Source organism: Vanacampus margaritifer, chromosome 20 (genome assembly GCF_051991255.1).
Source record: "Vanacampus margaritifer isolate UIUO_Vmar chromosome 20, RoL_Vmar_1.0, whole genome shotgun sequence".
Lineage (NCBI taxonomy): Eukaryota > Metazoa > Chordata > Actinopteri > Syngnathiformes > Syngnathidae > Vanacampus > Vanacampus margaritifer.
Genome location: NC_135451.1, coordinates 13,617,949 through 13,645,486, shown reverse-complemented (window position 1 = coordinate 13,645,486; position 27,538 = coordinate 13,617,949). Strand labels below are relative to the sequence as shown.

Below are 27,538 nucleotides of genomic sequence, written 5' to 3'. Positions count from 1 at the left end.
TTTGTGTATTAATTTAGTCCCAATATTTAGATACGACTCATACACTGCCATTGACGGCTATAAACGTCAAAAATTCATTTGAACTATTTCTATTCGTTTAACATGTTTTCCCCACTTTTGTTAACAAGAGTATGAAAAACCTAGAATTGTTTTTTGCACATTTAGAACAGATAAAAAAATTGTCATGTCATGCGATTAATTACAATTTAAAAAATAAAAAATATTTTTTTAAAAATCGTAATCAATCTCATGACTTCAGTAGTTAACTCACGATTAATCACAAATTGTATATCTGTTCTAAATGTAAAATAAAAAAAAATCTAGAATTACATACTCCTGTTAACAAAAGTAGAAAAAAATGTTAAACTAATAGAAATAGTTCAAATGATTTTTTGATGTCTATAACCGTCAATGGCAGTGAATGAGTTAACAATGACTATTTTCCTTAAAGGAAATTGCTGTTATTGTTGTAACATTCTGACTTTATCCCTCGCAGTATTGTAACTTTTTTTTCTGGATGAAAACACTACTTTGGTCTTGCTAATTACATATTTCTTCCTAAAATAAATTATTGTAAAATTTACGTTTACGTTGTCCGCATAAATCTATGTTACCTTACGTAACATTTACGCCATTTAAAAATAATAATAATAATGTGACTCCGTGTATCATTCCAGCATTTTTGGTAAAAAAAAAAACATGGTGCATGAAACTGTAGTACCATTTGGGAAAAATGATCACTGAAGATTTTGCTTTTCCTTTTTGCAATCAAATTATCTGAGTCATCCGATGAATCGTTTCAGCCCTACTTGTGGAATGAACGCACTTGACATGATTTCCAATGGCAGCGTTTGTTGTTCCGTGCGTCTCACGTGTAGGATTACGAGCGTGTCTTGGCTTAGTGAAGTTGCAGAATAGACATAGCGAGGATTAGCATGGCCGCGTTGTCTGGTTCGGCCCGTAAGAGGCTTTTTTACCTCTTCGCACCCTGCTGGTGGTCCGTGACAGCGCGGGAAATGGACCCGGCGGCAAAGCGGGCGACCAGGTCGAGCAGAACCTGCATATAGAGGACGAAGGGGGTGGGGTTCGGTGGGGGAGGGCTCTCCTCGAGGGTCGCCATGGGAATTGGCGGCCGACCGGGCAGGCTGCGTTCTGTTGGTAATGACTTTATTTTCTCAACTCTGCTCCTGACCTCCTAAATTTTTCCCCATAGCAAAAATGAAAGTGAATAAGTCAGTTCTGGTTGGTTGAAAGTGTGGCGTAGGGTTACGGTTGTTCGGATGAAACCATTGTTAGCCGTTCAGGTAGTGTTTTAAGCACAAGCCCCTCAGTAAACTAATAAGTGACAAGGTATGATTTGTTTTAGAGGTGCAACGATTAATAGATTAATCAACAACTATTCGATTATCAAATTAATAAACTGACTATTGTGTATAATTGATTAACCTTTTAGAATCAAATGGCAGATGTGACACAAATTAGTCCAGAAAGGCACCTGTTAGCCGTGCTAGCATGTTAGCCGAGTGCATGCTAGCACGGCTAACAGGTGCCCTTCTGAACTAATCTACCATTTGATTCTAAAAGATTAATCAATTATACACAATAGTCGTTTGTACACTCAATGTGGTATTAGTGTGTCATTTGAGAAGCTAACTAACTTTTCACAACCTTTTATTCATGTTTAAAAACCACTGATAGTTTATAACATCTGTAAGGCGGAGTGATATGTAAAATTGTTACCCACAGTAGCTTAAAAACGATTTAAGCAATTACTGTATGCTATTAGGCTAACGATATGTAAACTAGATAAAAGTCCCATGACTCTTGTCCAATCAAATTACTTTGTTGCAACTAACTGTTGTGTAATGGACAGTAATAGGCTGTAAAAATGTGGCGTTTGGCTGGCAACCTTCTGTGGTTTGTCATTAGCCATTAGGCCTCCTGCAGGCTATTTAAGATAGTTGCCGCTTGCTAAAAAAAAAAAATCTTTGCGTCTGTAATAGATGATATGTCGGGAAAATGATATTCATTATTGAGGCACAAATATGAAATAAATTGGATTAAATAAAGGAAGAAATTCAATACAAAAATATTGTATTACAAATAATAACTAGACCAAGAATATGCACACATATTATGAAAAAGTATGAAATGTAAAATAAACATTTGACAAAAAACACATAAGTATGAGTATGAAGTAAAGAAATATTAAACCAAAAAATGTCAGTCCGACTAAAGTTTTGGAAAACTAAATACAAAATATTAAACAAAAAAAATACACAAATGAGGAAACTATACAAAAAAATTACTAATAAATAAGAAATACTAAGGAATAAGTGAAAATTACAATACTAGAAAATGCAAAATTGTGAGAGAAATACCACCAGAAGATTGGACAAAAATTTGAGATGGAAAGAAATTTAAAAAAAATAGAGAGAGAAAATCAGGAAAAAAAATACACAAATATTAAGAAAAAGTGCAAAAATAGAACATTTAAAAATACAAAACCAAACAACAAAAATATTAGAAAAATTATACAAAATAGTAGACAATACTACACAAATATCAGATAGAAAAATACATTATTATTAGAAGACAGTACAAAAAGAAATGAAAAATACATAAACATTCAATACAAAAATGAACAAATATTTGAGAAATATATACAAATATCACATGAAAAACAAAATTATTAGACAGTGTTTATGAAAAATATTACAAAAATATTACTTAAAAAACATTAAGACAAAAATATTAGCCAAAAAATACAAAAATATCGGATGGTAAAACACATTGATATTACGAGAAAATACAAAAATTGATATAAAACGTAAATATATAAAAATCTAAACATTTTTAAAATGTGCAAATATTGAAAAAAAAAAAAGATTAAATTTCCAAAACGTTGGACAAAAAATACACGTATTGGGAAAATACAAAATACATGAGCAGTTTTTTAAAATCACAAATGTAAGCAATTAGAATGCCCTGAAAATAGTTTTTTTTTTTTTAAAGTTGCACATGTGACGTGTCGTAGGGAAATTGTCAAATTTGACTTGCTGTTGCTCCCTAATGTCGAAGACGTACGACTTAGCGTGCTTCTTTCCCGTCAAGAGGTGCTGAGTAACCCGAGCGTTGATCTGCTCCGAGCCAAAGCGGGGCTCCCGAGAATCACGGTATTGATCGTGACGGGCGCAGGCGTAACAAATGCCACTTGGTCTCACTGGCAAAAGCAAGCATGTACATTAGAGGTAAAACGGCACCGAAACGGGCGAGCGTTGACCTCGTCACAGAAGGCTCACTCATCTTGATTTGCACTGTGGAGTGATCGCCATTGTGACTTACAAGCCCGCAGGTAATAGCCTGCTCGCAGATCTACAGATAAGACATTTGTTATCATTTGGCCGGTAAGGACTTTGACCCGTGCAGAGAGCTCACGGCTCGGTGTATAATAGAAGAGGCGTTTGAGTGCTGCGGGATACTCAATCCACCAGACAAGGCCCGGGCTTTATTAGTTTCTGAATTATTGAAGCGCCAGGTCCGCTGCGCCTGTTGTGTTCACTTGCAGGGAAGCGTGCACAGTCGGGCCGACTCCCCTGTGGGTCAGGTCTGAACGATTTTGAAAAATAACCTAATTGAGATTTTTTTCACAAGCAATAAATTCATCTATGTTATAATGTCAGACTTCTTATAGGTTAGGCTTACACTAAAATAAAGGGAATAAACCAGGGGTGTCAAACGTAGAGCCCGAGGGCTGAATTGGGCCCGCAAAGTGGTTTAATCCGGCCCGCGAGACGATTTTGTAAAGGAAAAAAAAAAAAAATTGTAATGTCAGATCAATATAAAATAAAATAAAATAAATAAATTCGTAATTTCACAAGCAGTTCTCAGATGAGCAATGCAACTTGTACACGGAATCGTCCTGGATGTCATTATTTTACACACGACGTAGTTACGGTTTGTTTAAAATAAAAATAATCACAGACCGACATAAACGTGTTAAATACGACACAAATACTAGCGGTGTGCCCAAAAAATCGATTCTCATAAGAATCTCATTTAGTACGATTCAGAATCGATTTTAAATGTCCCAAAATCGTTTTTATTTAAATAATTTTATACCGTCTTGCCCTTGTTTGTGTGTGCCTTTATTGGGAGCGCTGTTCATGTTGTACACAATTTGGCCACTGAGGGGCAGTGTGGTCCTGCGCGTTCTGAAACACTGTTAAGTTGTAGCCACATTAGAGAGTAGAAGGAAAAAGTCACGATCAAGTTATTCCAATAAAAAAAAAAAAATTGTATCAACCATCCCTATTTTAAATACATCGTCTGATTTAATTGGTTATCTGAGGTTTTTTCTGACAAATTTTGGAATTAGTTTAGGCCTTAGAAATTCCATATCGGTTTGGCCTTAATCATAACTTCTGGAAAATTGCTTGGTCGAAACTGACTATTGTATGAATTGTAATAACACACAGCACGATATCAGGAAATAAGGTGTGGCGGCAAAATATCCAATTGTACTTAAGTGGTCTGAAAGTTAATTTTTATTTTTATTTATCACCAATCATGTATGTTTGTTCATCTCTCTATGCCATACAAATACTCTATATAAAAAAAATACTAATACTACTAAAAAACTAAAAAACATCTCTAAAAACTCATTAAAACGAACTGAAAATAAGCCAAAAATAAAAAGTAACTATTTCCAAGAAAGTTTGCGAAACAGCGATGAAATGTTTGATGACGCGAGTGCGGCGTGAGGCTCCTGTCCCTTTAAGAAAGCGGAGCCCCGGGTTTGCCCCCTCCTCTTCCTCCTCCCCGTCCTCCCCACCCACTCTCGGAGGCTCTCCGCTCCATATGGCTTCCTCTCGTCGTCCGGTCTGTCGGCAGCAGCAGCAGCAGCAGCAGCGGCGGCATCAACGCGCCGCTCGCCATCACGCCGGAGGGAGGAGACCGCTCCGATTGTAGTACTCGTAAGCGCCGTAGTAGTCGCCGGGAGCTTCCTGATGGGGCGGCGTCGGAGCCGGGGGGGGCCCACATCCTGACATTCGGACTTTCCTCTTGGAGAGCTGTCGCTCGGTCCGTCCGTTTGTCCGTCCAGGTCTGCAGCTGAGTCAACGGCGAGGAGGGAGGGTGTGTGCATGTGTGTGTGTGTGTGTGTGTGGGGGGGGGGTTGTTGCATCCTCTTGTCACTTGTCAAGGTTCTCCATGTGCTGCTTGCTGGAGGTGGGCCCGGTGTGTTTGTTGCCTATTGTGCACCCCTCAGCACATCCATTATTAGCATGAAGGGGGGGTGGGGGGGGGCAATAGCGGGAGGGGAGTCCCGCGGCCGCATTGAAAGGCAACACACACACTCAGCCTACACTAAATGTCTTTCGAATGTGTGTGTGTGTGTGTGTGTGTGTCACCCGCCATCCACCCACCCTCTTCTGTCTGTCTGTCCGTTTGTCTCCCACCCTTCAACCCCACCCACCCCTCCCTTATCCCGCCAAAAACGCCCCCCCCCTCCCTCCTCGCCCCCCTCCTGCCCCTTACTCACCCAGCCTCGCCTCTGTCTCATCAATCCAACGGCGCAGGACCCGCTTGCTCGTCGGCCGGCTACCACAAGGCGGATGATGAGATGTCCGGCACCACGTCGCAGGCGGAGCCCGTAGACGCCACGGCGCGCGGCGTGCTGCTCAACCGGCCCCAGACCACCAAGTTCTGCGACAACCACGTCAGGTAGGCGACAACGTCGTCAACGCACGGATGCTTGGCATTGCTTTGATACAGTGGACACACACACACACAAAAAAAAAGTCTACACACCCCTTGTTCAAATGCGGTGTTTTTTCAAAGTGAGACCCAGATAACTTTTTCCATCATGTGACCTCTGTAATAAATAGCTGTGTGCACACCTGCTTATAAATAGGGATGTGGCTGTGCTCCGAATGAACCAATCACATTCAAGCTCATGTTAAATAAAGTCCAGATGTTCTAGTAGGCGTTCCCTGACATTTTTTTTTTAGTCACATTTGCACAGTACAAGCCGCGGTCTGACGAGCGCTTCCAAATGTGATGACAAGATGAGATGGAAACTGATTAGGCCGACAGCTGCAGGAACTTCTGGCTGTTTAAGTGCATTTGACAACAGTCTCCTGTTTTCTTCACATGTCTAGACAATGGGTTCGGGTAGCAAGATAAGGCGGAAATACGGTAGAGAAGAATTAATGCCATCGAAATCTTTCGGGGAAAAAAATGTCAGGAAAAATCTACTAGAACGTCTGAACCTTATTTGCGATTAATCAGAGGCTAAAAAAAAAAGAGAGAGAGGCAGGGTGATTGAGAAATGTACAGGTTATAGGTCACTTTAATAGTGTAAAGAGTTTTGAAATGGTTTGACTTGGTCTAATTTGTTTATTTCACAAAAAAATTGGCATTTCAACACAGAGGTGTGTAGACTTTTTATATCGGCTCTAGGTGCAACAAGTCAATTTTTCATCACTATTTCCTACTAAAAAGTAGGTTAGGCTCACAAGGAAAAGACGTCACTTGGTAGATAAGAAGGCCGTTTAATAGCTCATCCATTACGTGATTATTTGCGGCAGTCCCAAAGGTGAGAGACCGAAAGTGTAACAATGGCCACGAGTTGAAATTTGATGTAATCAATACGTGCACAGAAATATAAAAGGATAAAAAAAAAAAAAGTCCAATCTTTGTCTTTTCAACTAATCATTTTTGCTGGGGTTTTTTTTTGCCTAATATTTTTGCGTTTTTTTTTATCACTTTGGTAAAAAAAAAAGAAGTATATTTTGTATTTTCATGATTTTCATTTTTTGTTTTACATTTAGTTTATTTTTTGTCTCTTATTTTTGCTTTATTTGTGTATTTTTTATGCAATAGCTTTTTCATTTTTTTCTAGTGTTAAATGTTTTTTTTTCCCAATTTACATATTTTTTATCTTAATATTTTGTGTCATATTTTTGTAAAAGAAAATTCTAGTATTTTGATATATTTTTCATCTAATATTTCTTTGTTTTTATGTCTCATTTTTTAAACTACTTTTGTTTTTATATATTATTTTTATGTTATATATATTAAATCCCCCAAAATGTCTTCTAATAATAAATGTATTTTTGAATTTTATATATTTTCAGTAGTTTATATTTTTGTATATTTTTTATTATATTTTTGTTTTTGTCACCGTATTTGTTTATTCTTTCCACTATTCATGTTTTTTTTGTTTACTATTTTGTATTATTATTTGCTACTTGTATTTTTTGTTGTCATATTTGTTTTAGCCTATTTTAGTGTTTTACAATATTTTTAATATTTTATATGTGTGTAATTTTTAATATAATGTTGTTTTTTTAATATAATGTTTTTATTATTATTATATTTCTTCACACTGTATATTTCCCCTAACTTTTTGGGGTCATTCTTTTTTGTCTTCCGAGATATTAATCGTAATATTCTGAGCATTGTTCCTTTAGCAAAGCGTACCTAATGTATTGACCCATGCCACTCCCAAACCCCTGACGCGTTTTCTTTTCACAATATCGCCGTAACTGATAACCCTCATCACTTTGCTCAGCGCAATCATGAGCCAAACGGTTCACAGTGTCCTCTCTTGAACGGAGATATTTTCGGCTTTGCGTTTATTCGCCATTACGGAGAGTCGAAGTGTGCGTTAGTCTGTCACTCAGTCCACATGTCCAGTATTGTGTAAGCAGCTGCACGCAGCGGGAGCGAAAATCTCCTGCTGGTGTCTTCTGTTTTAGGAAAAAAACATCCAGGCGTTCTTAAGTTAAAGGCATAGTTAAAAAAAAAAAAAAAAAAGAAGAAAAAGGACACAGGTGTGTGTGTGTGTGTGTGGGGGGGGGGGGGGGTGGGGTTGTATAGTGGATAGTAAGTGCAGGAGAGCAGCACTAATGCGCAGGTTGCATAAAAAGTGGTGACGTTGAAATATGGAGCTGCAGAGAGGATCCAGATAAAAGCTCAGAGGCTTTAATCTTACTGCAATCAATACTGCTATTGAAGGGTTTCAGGAAGGTCTGCACCGCTGCATTTCCAAACCTTAATGCCATTAGGCCGGTCCCTGAAATCCGAGATTTTCCAACTAATGGTGGCGCACAGAAAATGTGCACAAATCACAGCAGAGTCCGGCTTAGCTCGGAGGCAATGCCGTACATTTTGTCCCACGTTTTAGATGTGGTTGTTGACAATAATACACAATAAAAATAAGTGGCAGAAATATATTTTTGTTTCCTGATAAAAAAAAAAAGAAACTCTAATCTTTTTTTGGGTAGGTTTCATGTTTTTATAGCAATAGAACAATAAAATTCTGTGGGCCTTGCAAAATCTGTCAAAATCCAGTAAACCATCCGGGAGCGAAGGGGGTTGCTTCAGTGAAAATGGCTGGGTGTCAATGAGTTAATGTGGGGGAGGAAAAGGCCAATTTTAAAAGTGCTAATGTCGGCCAATTAATCAGTCGGGCCTTAATAAGAATATTAAAGAAAAAGTTCAGCTGTTTTAGTAAGCTTTTCCTGACTTTTACATTTTTTTTTTAAATTTTTTTTTTGCTTTCCAGCAGAAGCTTTAATGCTTTGTGGTAACACTGAATGCTATTTGTAAACCGTTTGTAATTTCCTCCCATGATGGCAAGATACATTTTGAAAGTGCCTCTGATTAACCCCAAATTAAGTTCAGCTATTTATCATGGTCTGATTGAACTGGGGTGTGTAGACTTTTTATACGCGCTGTATTCATTATATGGTAAACGGACTGCTTTTTATCACATAAAAAAAAAAAAAACTGCAGTGGTTCCTCCCTACCTGTCCACTTCAAAGCTCCCCATGAAGACCTTTTTTTTTTTTTTTTTTTACGAGCACTTAAAAAAGCTCTTAGCTTTCAATACGGCAAGCGTGATCAATACATTTGATTGAAGTCGCTGTCGATTCTGCCGTTCTCGCCAGGGCACTCGCTCCAAATTTAGCTTTCGGGATTTAGAAGTTTCGGGTGTATTTATAGGCGCAATCCCACGGGGACATTTTTTTTGTCTCCAAGGTTTCAAACACTGCAGTGATTAAAAAAAAAAAACAAATGTTGCGGAGTCGGTGAAAGGATGCGCGCGAGTTAACCGTCACTCTCTCTCCCTCCATCCGCTTTCTCCTCCACCCCCCCCGTCGGCTGCCGCCAGCACCACCAAGTATGGCGTTCTCTCCTTTCTTCCCCGCTTCATGTACGAGCAGATCAGGCGGGCGGCCAACGCCTTCTTCCTCTTCATCACACTCATGCAGGTAAGCAAGTCAGTCAACAATTTAGCTTTTCAAGCGTTCTATGCTAATATTTTGGACTTCCCGCCAGCAAATCCCCGACGTCTCGCCGACCGGCCGCTACACCACGCTGGTGCCGCTCATCTTCATCCTCACCGTGGCCGGCATCAAGGAGATCATCGAGGACTACGTGAGTATCTCCCGCCGCTGGCGTTTGAAAAAGCACGGCAACCTTTTTTTTTTTGTCTCCACGCAGAAAAGACATAAAGCGGACAACACGGTCAACAAGAAGAAGACCACAGGTACGCGCTAATGAGTTAGCGTCCGTTCTTGCGCGCGTGTGGTTTTGTTTTCCCTGGGCTGCTGTGTGTCGCTCATTAGACACTTCGCTATGAATAGTGCATGAGAGCTCTTCTCTATAGGCTGACTGACAGCTGCTGTTGTCCTTCCTGTCTGGCAGTGTTGCGTAACGGAGCCTGGCAGACCATCATCTGGAAGCAGGTAACGCCTCAAAATAATACTAATAATAATAACAAATCATTTTGCTGCTTTGTTTTGCTTTGTCTTGGACCAGTTTTGTTGTCTTAGATGTCATTCCACTTTCAGTCCCTAGATGGCACACTATTGTATGTAAATTTGAAGAACGGTGAAAACAGGAAGTATTTCAAACGCTGCCTCATTTTTGCTGAAGAGATTAGAAAGAGATTATTTTATCCATTTTATGCCTACAGAAAGTAACGGCTGTTGGTTCGTTTTATAATTTGGTCATGATTTTTTATGTGTATTGTTAGTTTTTTTTTTGGGGGGGGGGTGCGGGGGGGGCAGGATTTGTTTACTGTAACACATCGAGAGATTTGTACACTGTTACACTGTTCCATTGCTCTTGCTCTCTCTCAGTCAAGGTTATCGTAAACGAAAGCAAAAAACAAAAATAACTACAATTGGGGAAAAAACAAACGCTTTTATTAATGTTTTTTTTTTAAAGAGGAAAATTTAACCAAAAAAAACAAAAAATAACTAATAGCAAAAAATTTCCATGTTTTCCATCTTTGGAAATATTAAATATTATTTTCATTATTACTGTTTGGTCATACAGAAGAAGGAAGGTCAACAGTTGTTTGGGAGTAGTAACTTACTTTTTAAATTATGCAATGCTTAGTGTTCTTATTTATTGTCTCGCACTACACAAATATTCTCTATATAAAAAATATATATATTTGATTTGATCTTTATTCATCTCGAACAAATACAAAAAAAATATATAAACGAAAAGGGTCATACAATGTGTTCGGTTCGAGAAGGGGCAGAAAGAAGCCAACGCTTATCTTGTCCTATCTTTCCAAAAATAAAATATTGAAACTAATAAAACTAAACTAAAATGTAGCATTAAAAAAACAAGTAACCCCACCCCAAAAAAATATTTAAACTAAACTTAACTGAATTTAAAAAGGAAAAGTGAAAACAAAATTAAAATCCATAACAGAATTTTTTTTTCTAAAAATTTGGCAGAATTTGTGACTATAATACTAGTATTTTTCATCTAGTATTTTTTCTAAGATAGAGTATAGATATTTCCCAATCGTGCATGCGCACTTCAAGAAAGCTTCCTGATGTGATTTTGAAGTATGCGAGCCTGCTCGGTCGTAGTCCAATTAAAAGACGGTAAAGCAACCCACCGCTGTGCTGCCTGCCACTTGATGTCATCTCTGATGGCTGCTCACTAATTTCTTCTTTGTACCTCCCCTCCCCTCCCCACCCGGCTTCCCCAATATCATTGCCGCGCCGACCATTAGGTGGCAGTAGGAGACATAGTGAAGGTGACCAATGGGCAGCACCTCCCGGCTGACATGGTTATTGTGTCGTCCAGGTCAGAGTGCGCTCATGAATTCACCTTTGCTGTTCAGTATCCAAACAGTGCTGTGATTTAAAAAAAAAAAACACGTGGTCCACAGTGAACCTCAGGCCATGTGCTACACGGAGACCTCCAACCTTGATGGGGAAACCAACCTGAAGATTCGACAGGTACGATAAAGTTTTTGTTTTAGGGGGGGGTGGAGTGACTGAAAACTAACAAGGCTTTTTCAACATTATTTTTAGTTTGATGGTTCTCTCAAAGGGGAAGTTCAGAATTTTCTTTACAGTAGTATGTTCTATGCAGCCCCATTAGTCTATATGAATGAAGCAGCAAAATCCAGACGTTTTAATCCATCTCGGGGCGGCCATTTTGCCACTTCTTGTGAATCTCACATGCCCCAACTTGTGGATTTTGCTGCTTCATTCATATTCTATTTTAGTTTATATTTTCTGGTGTAATATGGTTTTTTTGTACTTGCATTTTTATTTATTTTTTAAGTCCTTTATGTACTTTAATTTGTTTTTTATTTTAATCACATTATTTTAATTAATTTTTTATTTTTAATATTCATTTAAAAGGATTGCATCTGATTATTATTATTACTACTACTTTTAAAATAAATCAAATAAAATAATAATGAAAATGAATGTAATAATAAAAATAATTACATATTTAATCTTAATATTAATTTTACATTATATTTTTTATTTTACTTTATATTTTCTGGTGTAATATGTTTTTTTTGTACTTGAATTTTTATTTATTTTTTAAGTCCTTCATGTACTTTAATTTGTTATTTATTTTAATCACATTATTTTAATTCAATTTTTATTTTTAATATTCATTTAAAAGGATTGCATCTGATTATTATTATTATTATTATTATTATTACTACTGCTTTTAAAATAAATAAAATAAAAATAATAATAAAAATGTATGTAATAATAAAAATAATTACATATTTAATCTTAATATTAATTTTACATTATATTTTTTATTTTAGTTTATATCTTCTGGTGTGATGTTTTTTTTGTACTTGCATTTTAATTATTTTTTTAAGTCCTTGTTGTACTTTAATTTGTTTTTTTTATTTTAATCACATTATTTTAATATTTTTTTTATTATTAATATTCATTTAAAACCATTGCTTTCAATTATTATTATTATTACTGCTTTTCACTTTTGATATTAATATTAATTTATATTGTGTTTTAATTAGGACGCTTTCATTTGTGGTTCATGTTTGTATTACATTAACAATTTGAATTGTTTTTGCGCCGATGTACCTGCAGGGTCTGCCGCTCACGACGGGCATCCAGACTCTTGAGGACCTGATGTCCTTATCCGGCGTCTTGGAGTGCGAGGGTCCCAACAGACATTTGTACGATTTCACCGGCACGCTGCGGCTGGAAAACCAAAAGTATGACACGCACAAAAGCAAATTGGTCACACTGGGCTGCATTGCATACCGGCGCTTTCCCTCCGCAGAGCTGCTCCTCTGGGCCCAGACCAGGTCCTGCTGCGTGGCGCCCAGATCCGTAACACTCAGTGGGTGGTGGGAATCGTCGTCTACACCGGCCACGACTCCAAACTCATGCAGGTAAACGATAACCAGGCGATTTTGCGCGGGGATTCCCGCTCACACGTCTCTTTCCTGGCGAAAAAAAGAACTCCACCAAGGCGCCCCTGAAGCGCTCCAACGTGGAGCGGGTGACCAACATGCAGATCCTGGTGCTGTTCGGCATCCTGCTGGTCATGGCCTTGGTCAGCTCGGTAGGAGCCGCCATCTGGAACAGGCAGTACACCGAGGAAGCTTGCTGGTATCTGTCCCGACAGGGTGAGTGAGGCCCATTTAAGAAGACGCACGCTTTCACCCATGAAAAGAATTGACAAGGTTTTATTTTGACAGGTGACATCTCCACTAACTTTGCATACAACCTGCTGACCTTCATCATCCTGTACAACAACCTCATCCCCATCAGCCTGCTGGTCACCCTGGAGGTGGTCAAGTTCACACAGGCCCTCTTCATCAACTGGGTGCGCAAGTTTCTCAATCGTGGAAAAAAAAAAGAAAAGAGTGTGAGCTGGAAGGAACGAGTGCTCAAAAGACGGAGGATGTGAAAAATTTGGGAATTTAAAAAGTTGGTATCATTTATCAGTATCAGTGATACCTGGCTCTCGTTTACTCCTTATCGTGTCAGGCTTAAGTTGGTTATCAGATGACAATGTCGTATTATGTCGGCATTAATGGAGTTACTTGGTGTTGTATCGCTTATTTAACAGTGTTGTTGATATCACTATTGATACCAGTTATACATGTCTGGCCTTCTGGTATCGTGTCGTTCACATTAAGAGCGGTATTGATGTCACTAGTGGTATTGTGTGGTTAGCATTTAAATTGATATCTCATACCAATATCAGTATTGGTATCAGCGATACTAGCCCCTCCTTTAAGTCATTTTGTTAGATGTTGTATTATGTCGTTATTACTGAATTGGTGTCCTATCAGTCATATTAATTTAAAGTGGTATGGATATCACAATTAGTATCAACGATACACGTGTGGCCAACTTAGTAATGTATCGGTCACATTAAAAGTGGTATAGATGTGGTATCGTGTAGTTAGTTTCCTTTATCAGTATCAGTATTGATATCATCGATACTAGCCTCTCTTTTACTTGATATCATAGCCATACTAAGCCCATATATATTACCGGATGTCAGTATTCTATTGTGTCGGCATTACTGGATTCTTTTAATTGGTATCATATTGGTCATATTAAAATTGGTGTTGATATCAGTATTGGTATCAACAATACATGTCTGGCCTACTTGGTAGTGTATTGGTCACATTAAAAGTGGTATAGATGTTACTTGTGGTATCGTGTAGTTGGTATCCTTTATAAGTATCAGTATTGATATCATCGATACTAGCCTCTCTTTTACTTGATATCATATCAGCCATACTAAGCCCATATAAATTACCGGAAGTCAGTATTCTATTGTGTCGGCATTACTGGATTCTTTTAATTGGTATCATATTGGTCATATTAAAATTGGTGTTGATATCAGTATTGGTATCAACAATACATGTCTGGCCTACTTGGTAGTGTATTGGTCACATTAAAAGTGGTATAGATGTTACTTGTGGTATCGTGTAGTTGGTATCCTTTATAAGTATCAGTATTGATATCATCGATACTAGCCTCTCTTTTACTTGATATCATATCAGCCATACTAAGCCCATATAAATTACCGGAAGTCAGTATTCTATTGTGTCGGCATTACTGGATTCTTTTAATTGGTATCATATTGGTCATATTAAAATTGGTGTTGATATCAGTATTGGTATCAACAAGTATTGGTATCAACAATACATGTCTGGCCTACTTGGTAGTGTATCTGTCACATTAAAAGTGGTATAGATGTTACTTGAAGGTATCGTGTAGTTGGTATCCTTTATCAGTATCAGTATTGATATCATCGATACTAGCCTCTCTTTTACTTGATATCATATCAGCCATATTAATTCTATATAAATTATTGTATTGTATCGTTCACATACAAGATGGTATCGGTCGTTGATATCGGTCAGTCAATGTTCAATTTTGGTCAAATTTATCATCCCGTTTGCTTCTACGCTTTTCGACAAGTGACGCAGTTGAGCGCTACGCTAGCATCTCATGCTAGCCACCGACTGTTTTTTTGTTTTTTTCTAAAGCGGTGCCTATTATTTCTTTCTTTTTCAGGATGTGGAGATGTACTACGCCGAGACGGACACGCCAGCGATGGCGCGAACATCCAACTTGAATGAGGAGCTGGGCCAGGTTCCGCCACGCTTCTTCGTCTTCCACATTTGTAAAGCACATTTTGTATATTATTTAATTATGATTATTTATTTTTTTCTTTCTTTCCAGGTGAAGTATTTGTTTTCTGACAAGACGGGAACCCTCACCTGCAACGTCATGCACTTTAAGAAGTGCACCATAGCCGGAATCACTTACGGGTAAGCGGTTAGTTTTCCTTCAATCGTCGCCAGCTTCACTTTTAAGACCGTCCGATTCCTTCGAATTGCTGACTAATTCTCAACTCTCTATTCATTAATCCAACTGACGTGTTTGATTGATTTCCGGCATGCTTGATGAAGAACAAACTAATCAACTCATCCACTTGATTTCCCTTTCCGCAACCTCATTCAATTACCGCAGCCACTTCCCCGATCTCGACTGCGATCGTTCCATGGAGGACTTCAGGTGAGTCCCGCCCATCCGGTCCGTCCGTCGGCCTTTCTCGCGTGAGCCGTGCTTGCTTGTGTTGTTGCTGTCGTTTTTCGCTCCGAAACCATTAGTTGGCGATGGCGAAGCCTCCCGATCGATTTGTCTGCTTTTGTTTCTCGGCAGCAATCTGCCGTCCAGCAGCAACAACTCGACCGAGTTCGACGACCCGGCTCTCATCCAGAACATCGAAAAAAACCACGTAAGTGTCACCTGGCGGCTTCTGTTCCATCTCAGGCAAGCAGATGCCACGCGAAATGAAATGAAATTCAATTATTTCTACATAGAATGTAAATTAAATGAATTTCGGCCAGCCAATTTAATTAATTCTCCGATATTAGCTCCGCATTTTTTTTAAAGGATTTTTGCCGTATTTTTTCTCATCTTATCTTGCCATATTTTTTTCTCATTTTATTTTTTTACACATTAAAACTTTGCAACATAAGATAAAGATAATGACATTCTAATCAAACCCCCCAAAAAATCTGCAAAAATGTGGCCGTTTTTTTTTTGGATTTTTTTTCTGTTGAGTTTAAAAAAATAAAAATAAATAAGGACTAATTATTGACAATCAAAAGTTCTGCCTTTAAATCACATCTTATATGGTTGTGATTGTTTAGGGGCCAAAAAAGAAGTTATTTTAAATATTATTAATCAGCCAATTAATTTGGTTATCAGAATTTTATTTGGACAAATATTAAAATCCGAACTGCCTTAAAAAATTTATTTAATTTATTACAATGCTTTGCAATATACTTAAGCTATTTTTCTCCTCCATGGCAATCGCTATTCTGGTTTTTATTTAATGAAACATTTATCCCTTTGTCGTCTATGTTATGGCTGTTTTTTATTTATTTTATTTAATACAGCTTTTGCGTAGTATATTAAAGTTTTCTGGTCATAGAAAATCATTTTATGGGCATTTTGATTTAATGAAACTTTTGCACTCTGCACATGAGTTAATTAAATGATCACTCCCGTGATGAATAATATTATGGGTAGTTCTATTTGATTTATGTTTTCCTCCATTGTAAATAATGTTTTTGGCAGCGCGATTAAATAGCACTTTTTACAGTGTATGTAATTTTACGATAAAATGTTTTTTTTTTTCATTTTCTTCAATTAATATTATGGGCAAATAATCCTATAGCCATTTTAACATGACAGTACATTTAATTAAAAATGCTAACAAATAATGGGAATTTGAATGTAACGTAATAAAATATAACAAATAACGTCATTGTTTTTTTTTAACTCTTTGACTGCCAGACGTTTTCAGAAAAGGGATGCCGTGGGTGCCAGCCGATTTAAGCATTTTTGACTGATCTTTCAAGGTCCACAGAAAATTATGTGTTTGGACTATGGAAACACACATACTAACTAAATGAAAGATTGGACTCTCATCTTTCATCAGAAAAAAAAAGTTTGTTTCTACCTTATTCCATTTTTCAGTAATCAACAATAGAAAATGGTTAGTTTCACCTCTGTTTTGAAAAAAAACGTCTTTTAACGTCTTTGGCACTCCTCCATAGGATTTTACTAAACGCTATTTAACGTTTTTGGCAGTCAAAGAGTTAAATTAATGATTGAATTCAATTTTTCTGCAATTTCCATCATGCTAAAAACGTTATGATTTAATGAATCAAGTTTTAAAAAGTATGCAATTCTTAACGAATGCACTTTCGATCCGTGTGCAGCCGACGTGTCCCCAGATCTGCGAGTTCTTGACCATGATGGCCGTGTGCCACACGGTGGTGCCCGAGCGCGACAACAACCAGATCATCTACCAGGCCTCCTCGCCCGACGAGGGCGCTCTAGTCAAGGGGGCCAAGGGTCTCGGGTTCGTCTTCACAGGCCGGACGCCGGATTCGGTCATCATCGAGGCCGTAAGTCTCGTAACTTGGACCCGATCCGTTCGGAGCTGTAGAGGAAGTTGACGTTGTGTTGTTTTGTTCCAGAGAGGGAAGGAGATGAGCTACCAGTTGCTGAACGTGTTGGAGTTCTCCAGGTTATTCCTTGTGTTTCGGAAAAATTCAAATTCATGAAAAATTGTTGTGACCCTCAAGCTTTCTGTTTTCAGTAACCGCAAGCGCATGTCCGCGGTGGTGAGGACACCAAACGGGAGGCTGAGGCTCTATTGCAAAGGAGCGGTATGTTCATTCTCATTGTTGGCAGCTCTAGTTATTGTCACTGCTGGTATCGCGATACCAGTCTTGTAACTGTTGATATTTGTTCTATTAACAACCTAGTGTATATGTGTATATACTCTAGTTTTTTTTTTTTTTTTTTCAAAAAACAAAACAAGATAAATTGATTTATTTTATTAAACACTTTTGCCCGTTAAATAATAATAATAAAATCAACTCAAAATGTTTAATTTGGTCGTTTTAGGATATAGGAAACACAAGTTGAAGTGCAATAAGAGGCAGATACATTCTTATTTTATATCTGGACCATGTCTAAAATAACGTCAACTAAATGTCAACATTTGACATTTTCAGTTGAATGTTTTTATTTATTGGAAAAGGTGTTTTATAAAATAAATGAAGACAGAGTTCTATTATTATTATTATTTTTTAACAATGAACATTCCCTTCCTTTTAAACATGGAGAGTGAATTACAAAGTAGCCTAGGCCCAAGGATATTTTAAAAAGTAAAGAAAGCAAGCAAGGTAGGTGTCACTCATTACTGTTGCCAGCCCTTTTTTGCACTTCAGGGCCACCGTACCAGCCAGGCACTAATGCTAACACTAGCTGCTAGCCACTAACGTCGGAGACTTTTGGCGTATCATACAATGACCACGTAATTAACTAGCGTTTTTTTTTTAGCATTCTAAATTAGCGATTAAATGTTTACTTTCGGGATAGTGTTGTTATAATGCTGGTAGAAAATATTTAATTTCAATAAAAACTTTTGATATGTAAGCCAACACGCCGAAAAAGAAGAAACCTTTATTTTTTAAGCTAAGCTAAGAGCACAACAATATATTGCAATATCAATCCCCCCACCCCTAATATACTCTATCTACATATATGTATGTATTTCAGGATAATGTGATATTTGAACGTCTGACTGAGGACTCTCAGTACAAAGAGTTGACCATCGCTCACCTGGAGCAGTTTGCCACGGAAGGTAAGCGATGCGAGCAGAGTGTGGGAGAGATTTTTTTTTTGTTCCTGCCGCCTTTCCTGAGCCGTTTCCATCCGCGCAGGCCTGAGGACTTTGTGTTTCGCCTACGTGGACCTGCGGGAGGACGCCTACCAGGAGTGGCTGAAGGAATACAACCGCGTCAGCACCGTGCTCAAAGACAGGGCGCAAAAACTGGAGGAGTGCTATGAACTACTGGAAAAGGTCCGGACAAGTTTTGTGATATTGGTTGTCGATATCAGGAGTTGCGATACCAGCCTCGCTTGCTTGGTATTGTTGGTCGAGGGGATGGGCGAGTACTGATACAAGGTATCTATATCGGTTACCATACCAGCCTTATTTTCATGTATCGGCACTCGTGAACCGGTATCGGCCCTCTTGTGGCTGTTTAACGATCAGGAACTAGAAATTAGAGGAATAAAAAAAATGAGCTATTATTTTCATGGAATTTTAAGGAAAAATACTACAATGGGATATTTAGGTCTTTCTTTAAAAATATCTCATGTACTGGTGGTATTGGCGACTCCTTAAGAGTTGGGTATCAGTATTGGTATCAGTCTGAAAAAATTGGTATTTAACATCCATATTGGTCACATTGAAGTTGGTGTTATTTATATCACTGTTAATATCAACCAGTTTTTCTAAATTTCTATTAGTTGTCTGTATCAGTAATAATATTAGCTCATATTAGGATGGATATTGGGGATTTGATAATTGATATTGCTTATCTGTCAGTATTGATGTCTTCAATTTGAGCTTTATTTTTTGTTACTTGGCGTTTAAAAAAAAAAAATTATATTAGTCTTGGTATCAGGGATACCGGCCTCATTTTTGTTGATTTTGGTTATTGATATCAGTATTGGTTTAGGTGATGGCACAATCACTTTTGGATGTTATCAAAGTCCCACACAATGGTAGTTGGGTCATGCCAGCTTTTTTCATTTGGTCTTGGTATCAATATTGGTATCATCCACTCTTTATGGTCATATTTGTGGTCACTCCTTGCAGCCTACCCTTTTATCAATACGTATAGTAATGTGATTATGCCCATTTAGTAGCTTCACGCATAGCAACATGCTAAATGCAAAGTTCCTGACTACCAGCAGGTGGCGCAGTTGCCTCACTGCGTTGTCTATCGAGCTCCATAGGTGGCGAGAGGATTGGGACGTGCAAAGAGGAGGGAGGGAGTGAGGAAGAGGAGGAGGCTTGGGGGTAAAAAGAGGAAGCAGGAAGAGAAGGAGCGCTCAGACTGGGAGACCACAAGGCTAATTAGCCCGCCTGCCAAAAGCCCCCCCCATAAATGTGCAGTCAACAACACAGTAGTGTTAGTGCGCGGGTAGTGTTTGTATGCACATCTGAGTGTGTCTAATAAGCGTACATGTGCGTTTAATTGCTGAGCAAATTCAAGTCAAGGAGGGGAAGGGAGGGGGCGAGAGGCGCGGGGGTGGCCGCCGATGGATTCTTGGCACCCGAGTCAAGGGACGTCCGAAAGAGCTAGTCGTCATAATTGAAAGTGAATGATGTTGTTGGCGTGACGGTCGCCCTCGCAAACACGAGCTGTCCTGCTCAATTTGGACTCGGAGATTCAACACTCGGCAGAGGCGAGTCATACGACACCTCCGATACTTTTGCCCATGTTGTGGGCTAAGAAGCACATTCAAAAAAACTAATCAATGGAATCAGCTCCCAACAGGACGTAATGCTGCTGGATGCCACCAACACGAGTTGTTGATATTAGGATTGGTATCAGTCTCTATCTTGTATCGCCCATACCATACATTGTATTGAGAAGCCATAGCAAGTAAAGGAGTGGCTATTATCACTGATACCAATATCAATACGGACGAGATATGATACCAAGCAAGTTTGGTATCACTGATATCAATAACCAAGAGCAAGTTAAAAAAAAAAGTAGCTTGTATCTCTGATAGCAAAACTAATATAGATAAGGGATCCCAACCCTAAAGTGACCTCGCTATGGAACATTGATAACTTATATCAACTTCAATTTAATTGATACGATACTTGGTAAACAAAAAGCTGATATCAAACTAAAATACCAATACTGACAAAAGTGATACCAACTTTAATATGACCACATCAATACCTTACGTGAACTTAAAAATGGCTGGAATGATACCAAGTAAATATTAGGTTGGTCTCTGCTGATATTGATAAACCATACCAAGAAAAATAAGGCTGGTATCATTAATACCAATAATGATATTAATAATCAATAAGTTTAAAAAAAAACGATTAGTGTAATACCTGCTTTAATATGAGTGATACAATATCATGAATTAGAGCCCAGTATTACTGAAAACATTGCAAGTTTGAATTTTGAAAACCTGAAATGGCTTACACGATAAAAAGTAAACAAAAGCTGCTGTTGCACATGCAAATACTGATGTCAGTTACCCGTAATAAGTAAAAGCTAATATCACTGATACTACTGATATCTCAAAGCGATACCAATTTTAACGTGACTGATATGATACCAAGCAGGCAAGGCTGTAAAGAAAGACATCAAAATATTAAAAACATATATTTTTCCGCAACCCATCAGAACCTGCTGCTGCTGGGCGCCACCGCCATCGAGGACCGCCTCCAGGCCGGCGTCCCCGAGACCATCGCCACCTTAATGCGTGCCGACATCAAGATCTGGGTCCTGACCGGCGACAAGCAGGAGACGGCCATCAACATCGGTAAGACGAGATCATCGCCACTTTTTTTGTCGTCGTCGTCGCCTTGAATTTGACCTCCTCGACCCCGCGCGCTCCTCAGGCTACTCGTGCCGCCTGGTGACGCACGGCATGTCCCTCGTCATCGTCAACGAGGATTCCCTGGACGTGAGTACCGCCTTCCTCTTCATCGCTTTACCGCTCGCGTTGTTTACGCGTGGCGGTTGCCGTGGTAACTGGGGTGGAGGCGGACCCTCCCGCAAGGTGGGTGGGCGGCGCCCTTTGTGCGCTCACAGCCAATTAAAGTGTCCGGTGTCCCCCTGCAAGTTGTGGAGACAGCTTTGTCTGTTTTTGTCACACATATGACATATATTGTTCATATTCAAGTCTGAATGTCACGCTACTGTTGAGTATCAGAATTGGTGATACCATTCATATTAAAGTTCATATTGGTCCTCGATAACGTGGCGATATAGGTGATACCAGCCTCCTATAAATTAAATTTTATTGATGTATTGGTCATGTTAAAATTTATAAAAGTAGTCAGTCTAAATATCAATACTGATATTAGCGATACTAGACATGTTAAAGTTGTATCATTGTCAATATCATATTGGTATCTGCGATACCAAATGTTCTTACTTTGTATCATATCGGTCATATTGATGTGATTCCATCCTCTTTTTGTTGTTGTCAGTATCAGCTAACGGAATAAATATTGATATTGCCTTATACTTGATATCATTCCGGTCAAAATGCCTTCCGATATCGTCTGTATCGACCGTATGAGAGTGTTTGCGTGGTCTATTTTTGCCCGCCGTCTTGTTTGTCTAATTGGAGTCGCGTCTTTACGCTCAAGATGCCATCATGTGTGACGGCTTTGCCCTTAAGTGTTTTGATTTGATCCGATTCCCGTCATGTGCCTGTCTCCCACGCACACACGCACACACACACACACACACACAAAGTTGTGTGTTTGAGCCCACATGGAGCTTGTGAGTCATAAAATATGAACGCTTGGCACCAAATAGCGTGCCAGGCCTCATTTATTGTCCAAATGTGCTCAAGTGTACATCAAGACGTTTTCTATTTACATTCACAACTTTCTCACTTCATCACGGTTGTTACCCAGATGACGGATTGCCGCGTACGCTGCCAACGTTTTTGCCTGACGACCTAATATTTAGCTCATAAAAATCCAAAAATGGTGACTCAACGCCTTTGGTTGAAAAACCTCGGAAAGGGGACATGTTATGGAAAATGTGTCTTAACTGTGCACAGTGCAGCGTATGAAGTGCTGCTACCATGAATGAAAATTTTGTTGTCTTCATTTTACGTTCTTCTCCGGGCCTGAGACGTATTTATCGACAATTGAATTAGTGCTGTTAGTCTTATGAGTGCATTATCGTTAATAGAGTTTGGGTAAATGTGTTTGCAGACTCGAGAGGAAAAACAAAACAAAAGGAGTTTGCTTATTCCTGACAACGTTTTTGTATATGGAAGTTGCCCGTGTGAGTACGTGACACTGACGCACACTTAAAATAACTTTCCACAGAACTTGCTTATCATCAGTCACACCTCAAGTGTGACCTCCTCAGGTCCTCTCAAAGGCTGTGGGATATTAGCATTCTGTATCACTGATACCGGCCTGTCCCACTTGATATAAAAACAAAACTAGGTAAACTGGGTTTCGGAATCATTATCGGGGGCCAAAAAACGGTATCGGAACAACTTTAGCGGTTACCAACCTCCCCAGAGTACCCACAATATCTTCATTATTATCGTATCGTGAGGTTCATATCGTGAAATGTATTGTATCGTGCTGTTTGGTTACCGTTGCATCCCTAGTATCAATGATGCCAGCCTCTTTTTATGGGCTGTCGTATCAGTCATGTTAGGCCAAATTCGTTCTGCTTGTTGGTATCAGTTATACCAGTCATTCTTAACTGATATCATGTTGGTATCGATGATATCAGCCTCTCTGTGCTATGGTATCAGTCATGTTAAAGTTTGTATTGGTATCAGCAAAGACGAGCACCACTTGAAATTTTGCAGCCTCACATAATTGATATCGTATTTGTATCAGTGATACCAAGCCTTGCCCAATACGTGAGCAGCGGATTCCTTCGCTTCATGTCTCCGTCACACCACCAAGTTCACATCTGTCAACGCCTTGTCTCGACGCAGGAAGCAACGGAACACTCTGCGCTCCGTGTATGTGGTTATGTGTCAATGTGTGTGTGCGGGGAAAGTGGGGACACTTGAGATCCGCTCATTTTTTTGCGGGGGGGGTCGGCGTCCTCAATGCCACACACACACACGCCCTGGCAAATGTTGAGGGTGTGTGCGTGGGTAACGTCTTTGGCATTCCCGACGGACGCATGAGTACACGCGTCTTCTCACTTTCCCACAATCCTTTTTAAAGGCACGCATAACTGGCCATTAATCATTTTACACACACAAACACGCACTTACACTATACATACTGTAAGTGCAAATATCGCAGCCTCTTTGGCTGTTTGTCACCAACATTTGTAGACGTGTGTGTGTGTGTGTATGTGTATGTGTATGTCTGTTATGGAACAGTATATTTAGTAAATTCAACGTGCATGTGATATCATTATTGGTATCGTATTTGTCATATTAAAGTCGCTAATGATATCAGCATTGATATTGGTGATAGCGGCCTCTAGTAATCGGTATTCTTTTATTTATTGTTTCATTGGTTATCGATAGTTGCATCCTATTGGTCAAACTGAAGTCGTTATCGATATCAGTATTGATAGTGGCGATAGCAGCCACTTTAACATGGTATTGTATCAGTCGTGCTCGCATTTAGATCCGTTGATAATATCAGTATCAGTATTGATATCAGTAATAGCACCCACCTATTATTTGTGTCCCAGTTGTCTGTTATCAATACTAAAGATATGAATGGTATCTGTGATAACAGCCTTTCTTACTTACTCATCTTACGTTATCAATAACATTAGTGGTTTCAGGAATTGATATTAGTGTTGGTATCGCATCAATCCTAATAAAGTCGTTACAGGTATCATAAATGGCATCATTGATATCAACCTTTCTAACTTACTCGTCCTTTAATATAGATACTAGTACCTGTAGTGTTTTTGGTCATGTACTTGTATCAGTTGATATCAGTGTTGGTGTTGTAACCTTTCTAATTAAGTAATTACACATATCATAAATGGTATCAGTAATATCAACCTTTCATACGTACTCATCCATTGTTATTGATATGAGTAACAGTATCAATATAACACTTTGCACATCGCAATTGATATCAGAATTTGTGTCGTATCAATTAAAATAAAGTCGTTACAATTATCATAAATGGTATCCGTGATATCAACAGTTCGTACTTGCCATGTTATCAATATGAGTAACAGTATCATATTGGTCATGTTAACACTTCTGCCGGCAATTGATATTAGTATTAGTATCGTATATCCTATCCTAATAAAGTCGTTACAGGTCTCATAAATGGTATCAGTGATATCAACCCTTCATACCTACTCAGCTCTCGTTATCGATACCAACGATACCAGGGGCAGTATCAAAACACAAATGTTTTGAAATCCCATGATAGGCTCCCTGAGTTGAAATCTCACGTGATTTGCTGAAGTCTCACGGGATGTTGTTGTTGGTGAGACCTATGGGGCCTCCAAATTGTACCAAACCCGCCTCCATGTCTGGCTTATTTAGGCTTCTAAATATAATCCAGATAAAATTTAGAGCAGACTGTGTGTGCGTGTGCGTGTGTGTTTTTCCAGCCTCTTCGAGCTTAGATGCATGCGATAAGTCAATATTTAGTTTGGAGGATAAAAAAAAAAGAAAAAATGGCGCAATCAAATGAGTGAGGCCGCCTTTTCCCTGAGTGGAGAGGCGTCTGAAAATGAGCGCTAATTTAGCGTGAGAAAAGTACTTAGTCGGGCATTTTTGTCCTTGTCTCGCCTTTGATCTGTGCAAGAAAGCGCAACGTAGACTTTTTCTTTTTTCTTTTCTTTTTTTATTGCAGTGTGTTTGTTTTGGTGCCAATGTAAGTCTTGGATGATTTTGAGGCTGCCTGTTTTTTTGTTTTTTTTTGCTATTGTTTGTCTTTTTTCGGATAGATTCAAGGAAGTCGTAATTATGATGTTACATTGTGAATTTGAAGGAATTTCCTGGAATGAATTGAAACTTTTTTCTTACAATGAATCTCGTCAAAGTCATTATAAAATAAAATAATGTCTATATTGTAATACGTACACATGATGTATCTCACCAAATTACAAAAGTCTTTTAGCTTAATGCTAATGTAAAATGCAAAACGCCATAGGCTGGCTAACTAAACTAGCTAGCATTTAATGGCGCAAAACCGGCTGGCAAACACATCATTCCCGAGTAAGTTTCACAAAATCGCACAACGCACCACACAGGATGTCCACAAATACGACATCAAACGTCTTCAACCGGCGAAACTGTGAGAAGACGTGAGAAATCGGAGCTACTTTGCCGTTTAGGCTTTTAACGAGAGTGCAAAACAAGCCCTAATGGGCTCTTGATTTGGGTTATGGGGCTATTAAAATGGCTCCTGTAGGGCGTGCTGGTTGCCTGGCAACTAAAATGTGTTCCAGAAGTACAGTATAGTGCATTTTAAAGAGAAACTGCCAATGTGGAGTTTTTTGTTGTTGTTGACTGGGCTATGTCGAACGTTTAAAACGGCAAAGTCGTTCAAATGTATTGATAAAGTTGTAAATGCTCAAATCATTAAAAAAAAATTCCCTATAATGCCACCAGGTATCGACTTGAGCTTGCACAATCGAGGCATTACCCTGTGGCATTATGGGAATAAATGCTATGTTTTTAGCATTTAGCTCACATTTTTTGCAATATGTTCTGGTAGTAGGTTTGAATGACGTAGCCCAGTCAAAACTGTTTTCTCGCAAATTGGCAGCTCCATAATTTTCTAAAAAATAAAATAATTTAAAAAAAATAATAATTTAAGATGTGTTTGAATTGAATGCATTAAAATTCCATCTAAAATAAAAAAAATATTAAAATATTTATTCATGTAATATTTTTTTATTAAATTGAAGAATTTCAATAAAAAAAAAAAGAAATTTGCCTTCATTTAAAAAGTTGTTCTAAGATGCTAAGCTAACACGCTATGCTATTTAAAAACTTGATTTTGCAAATCGACTTTTAATTAATTAGGAAAAGACTTAAGATTTAAATTAGATTGCAACAAATTAAATAATAAAAACTACTTTAATACAGATGAGCCGAACATCATTACACCTCCGTCTTAATTTTTCGGACCCGATAAAATGCCACAAAAATACACACTACACAATTACGTGAACAATGCGGCCTTTCTTTCTTGGCCTTCCCACACATGCTCCTCCTCCTCCTCCTCCCAAATATTCCCGCTCATGTTTTCTCAGCCCGGGGCTGTATGTTTTTCTTTGTATGCCGGAATTCCTGTTTGCATCCACCTTTACGCCCCCTCCGAAAGCAAAACACAAACATAATGAAGGGATTAACAGGAGATTACAGGTTGTCACAGTTCTCCCACTCAAAAGCGTCGACGTGTGCGTGCTGAAAAACACGCGCGTTAAGTGGTCCGCTTCCACCCAGTTCCACAGCCTTAGCCACAAAACTCAGGATAAAAAAAAAAAAATTAAAAAAAAAATTAAAAAAAAAAGATTTTCAAAATAAGATGTATGCAATTTTTGTTTAAAACGATACAATAATTTTCCTATCCAAATCCCGTGCGTCTCATTTTGCAGGCGACCCGCTCCACCCTGACCGCCCACTGCTCGTCCCTGGGCGACTCCCTGCGCAAGGAGAACGAGCTGGCGCTGATCATCGACGGCCAGACCCTCAAGTACGCGCTGTCCTTCGAGCTGCGCCAGGCCTTCCTGGACCTGGCCCTGTCGTGCAAGGCGGTCATCTGCTGCCGGTGGGTCACATTTGGCCAACCCGTGACGCTGAGGGGTTGCCGGGCGGGATTGCTTTCATGGCATGTGTTTATGTGACGGTTGTGATGGCTTCCATGCTGAATGTTTACTTCCTGTTCCCTTTTTTTTTTTTGTCTCTCCGTGAAAGTTTCCACTCACAAGCAGCTGTAATGCTTAACAAAAGAGTTTCCACTACTCGCCTTTTACGTGGGAGTGTGTGTGTTTGTGTGTGTGTGTGTGTGTGTGTGTGTGTGTGTGTGTGTGTGCGTGTGTGTGCGCAGGCAGCAGGGAAGTAATTGACTCGTTGCATTTCCAGGCTGTATCCGGACTCGAGCTCTCTAAGGCCTTGCAAACAAACCG

General features: G+C 38.9%; 1 protein-coding gene across 3 annotated transcripts in view; it reads left to right on the top strand.

Annotated features, from left to right (window-relative positions):
- atp8a2 (ATPase phospholipid transporting 8A2) overlaps nucleotides 1–27,538 on the top strand; it is a 54,443-nt gene that overhangs the window by 3,993 nt on the left and 22,912 nt on the right. Inside the window, exons 2-24 of one of the 3 annotated variants that reach the window (XM_077554000.1) lie at nucleotides 5,547–5,724; nucleotides 9,182–9,281; nucleotides 9,349–9,447; nucleotides 9,514–9,559; nucleotides 9,718–9,758; nucleotides 11,051–11,124; nucleotides 11,210–11,279; nucleotides 12,405–12,532; nucleotides 12,601–12,712; nucleotides 12,781–12,949; nucleotides 13,022–13,149; nucleotides 14,862–14,939; nucleotides 15,030–15,118; nucleotides 15,321–15,365; nucleotides 15,513–15,588; nucleotides 17,084–17,272; nucleotides 17,345–17,394; nucleotides 17,467–17,536; nucleotides 18,435–18,519; nucleotides 18,599–18,738; nucleotides 21,101–21,239; nucleotides 21,319–21,383; nucleotides 27,008–27,180. In XM_077554000.1, the coding sequence (XP_077410126.1) occupies nucleotides 5,547–5,724; nucleotides 9,182–9,281; nucleotides 9,349–9,447; nucleotides 9,514–9,559; nucleotides 9,718–9,758; nucleotides 11,051–11,124; nucleotides 11,210–11,279; nucleotides 12,405–12,532; nucleotides 12,601–12,712; nucleotides 12,781–12,949; nucleotides 13,022–13,149; nucleotides 14,862–14,939; nucleotides 15,030–15,118; nucleotides 15,321–15,365; nucleotides 15,513–15,588; nucleotides 17,084–17,272; nucleotides 17,345–17,394; nucleotides 17,467–17,536; nucleotides 18,435–18,519; nucleotides 18,599–18,738; nucleotides 21,101–21,239; nucleotides 21,319–21,383; nucleotides 27,008–27,180 (2,344 nt within the window). The remainder of the gene's footprint in view (nucleotides 1–5,546; nucleotides 5,725–9,181; nucleotides 9,282–9,348; nucleotides 9,448–9,513; nucleotides 9,560–9,717; nucleotides 9,759–11,050; nucleotides 11,125–11,209; nucleotides 11,280–12,404; nucleotides 12,533–12,600; nucleotides 12,713–12,780; nucleotides 12,950–13,021; nucleotides 13,150–14,861; nucleotides 14,940–15,029; nucleotides 15,119–15,320; nucleotides 15,366–15,512; nucleotides 15,589–17,083; nucleotides 17,273–17,344; nucleotides 17,395–17,466; nucleotides 17,537–18,434; nucleotides 18,520–18,598; nucleotides 18,739–21,100; nucleotides 21,240–21,318; nucleotides 21,384–27,007; nucleotides 27,181–27,538) is intronic. The other 2 variants (XM_077553998.1, XM_077553999.1) reach the window with 2 other exon arrangements.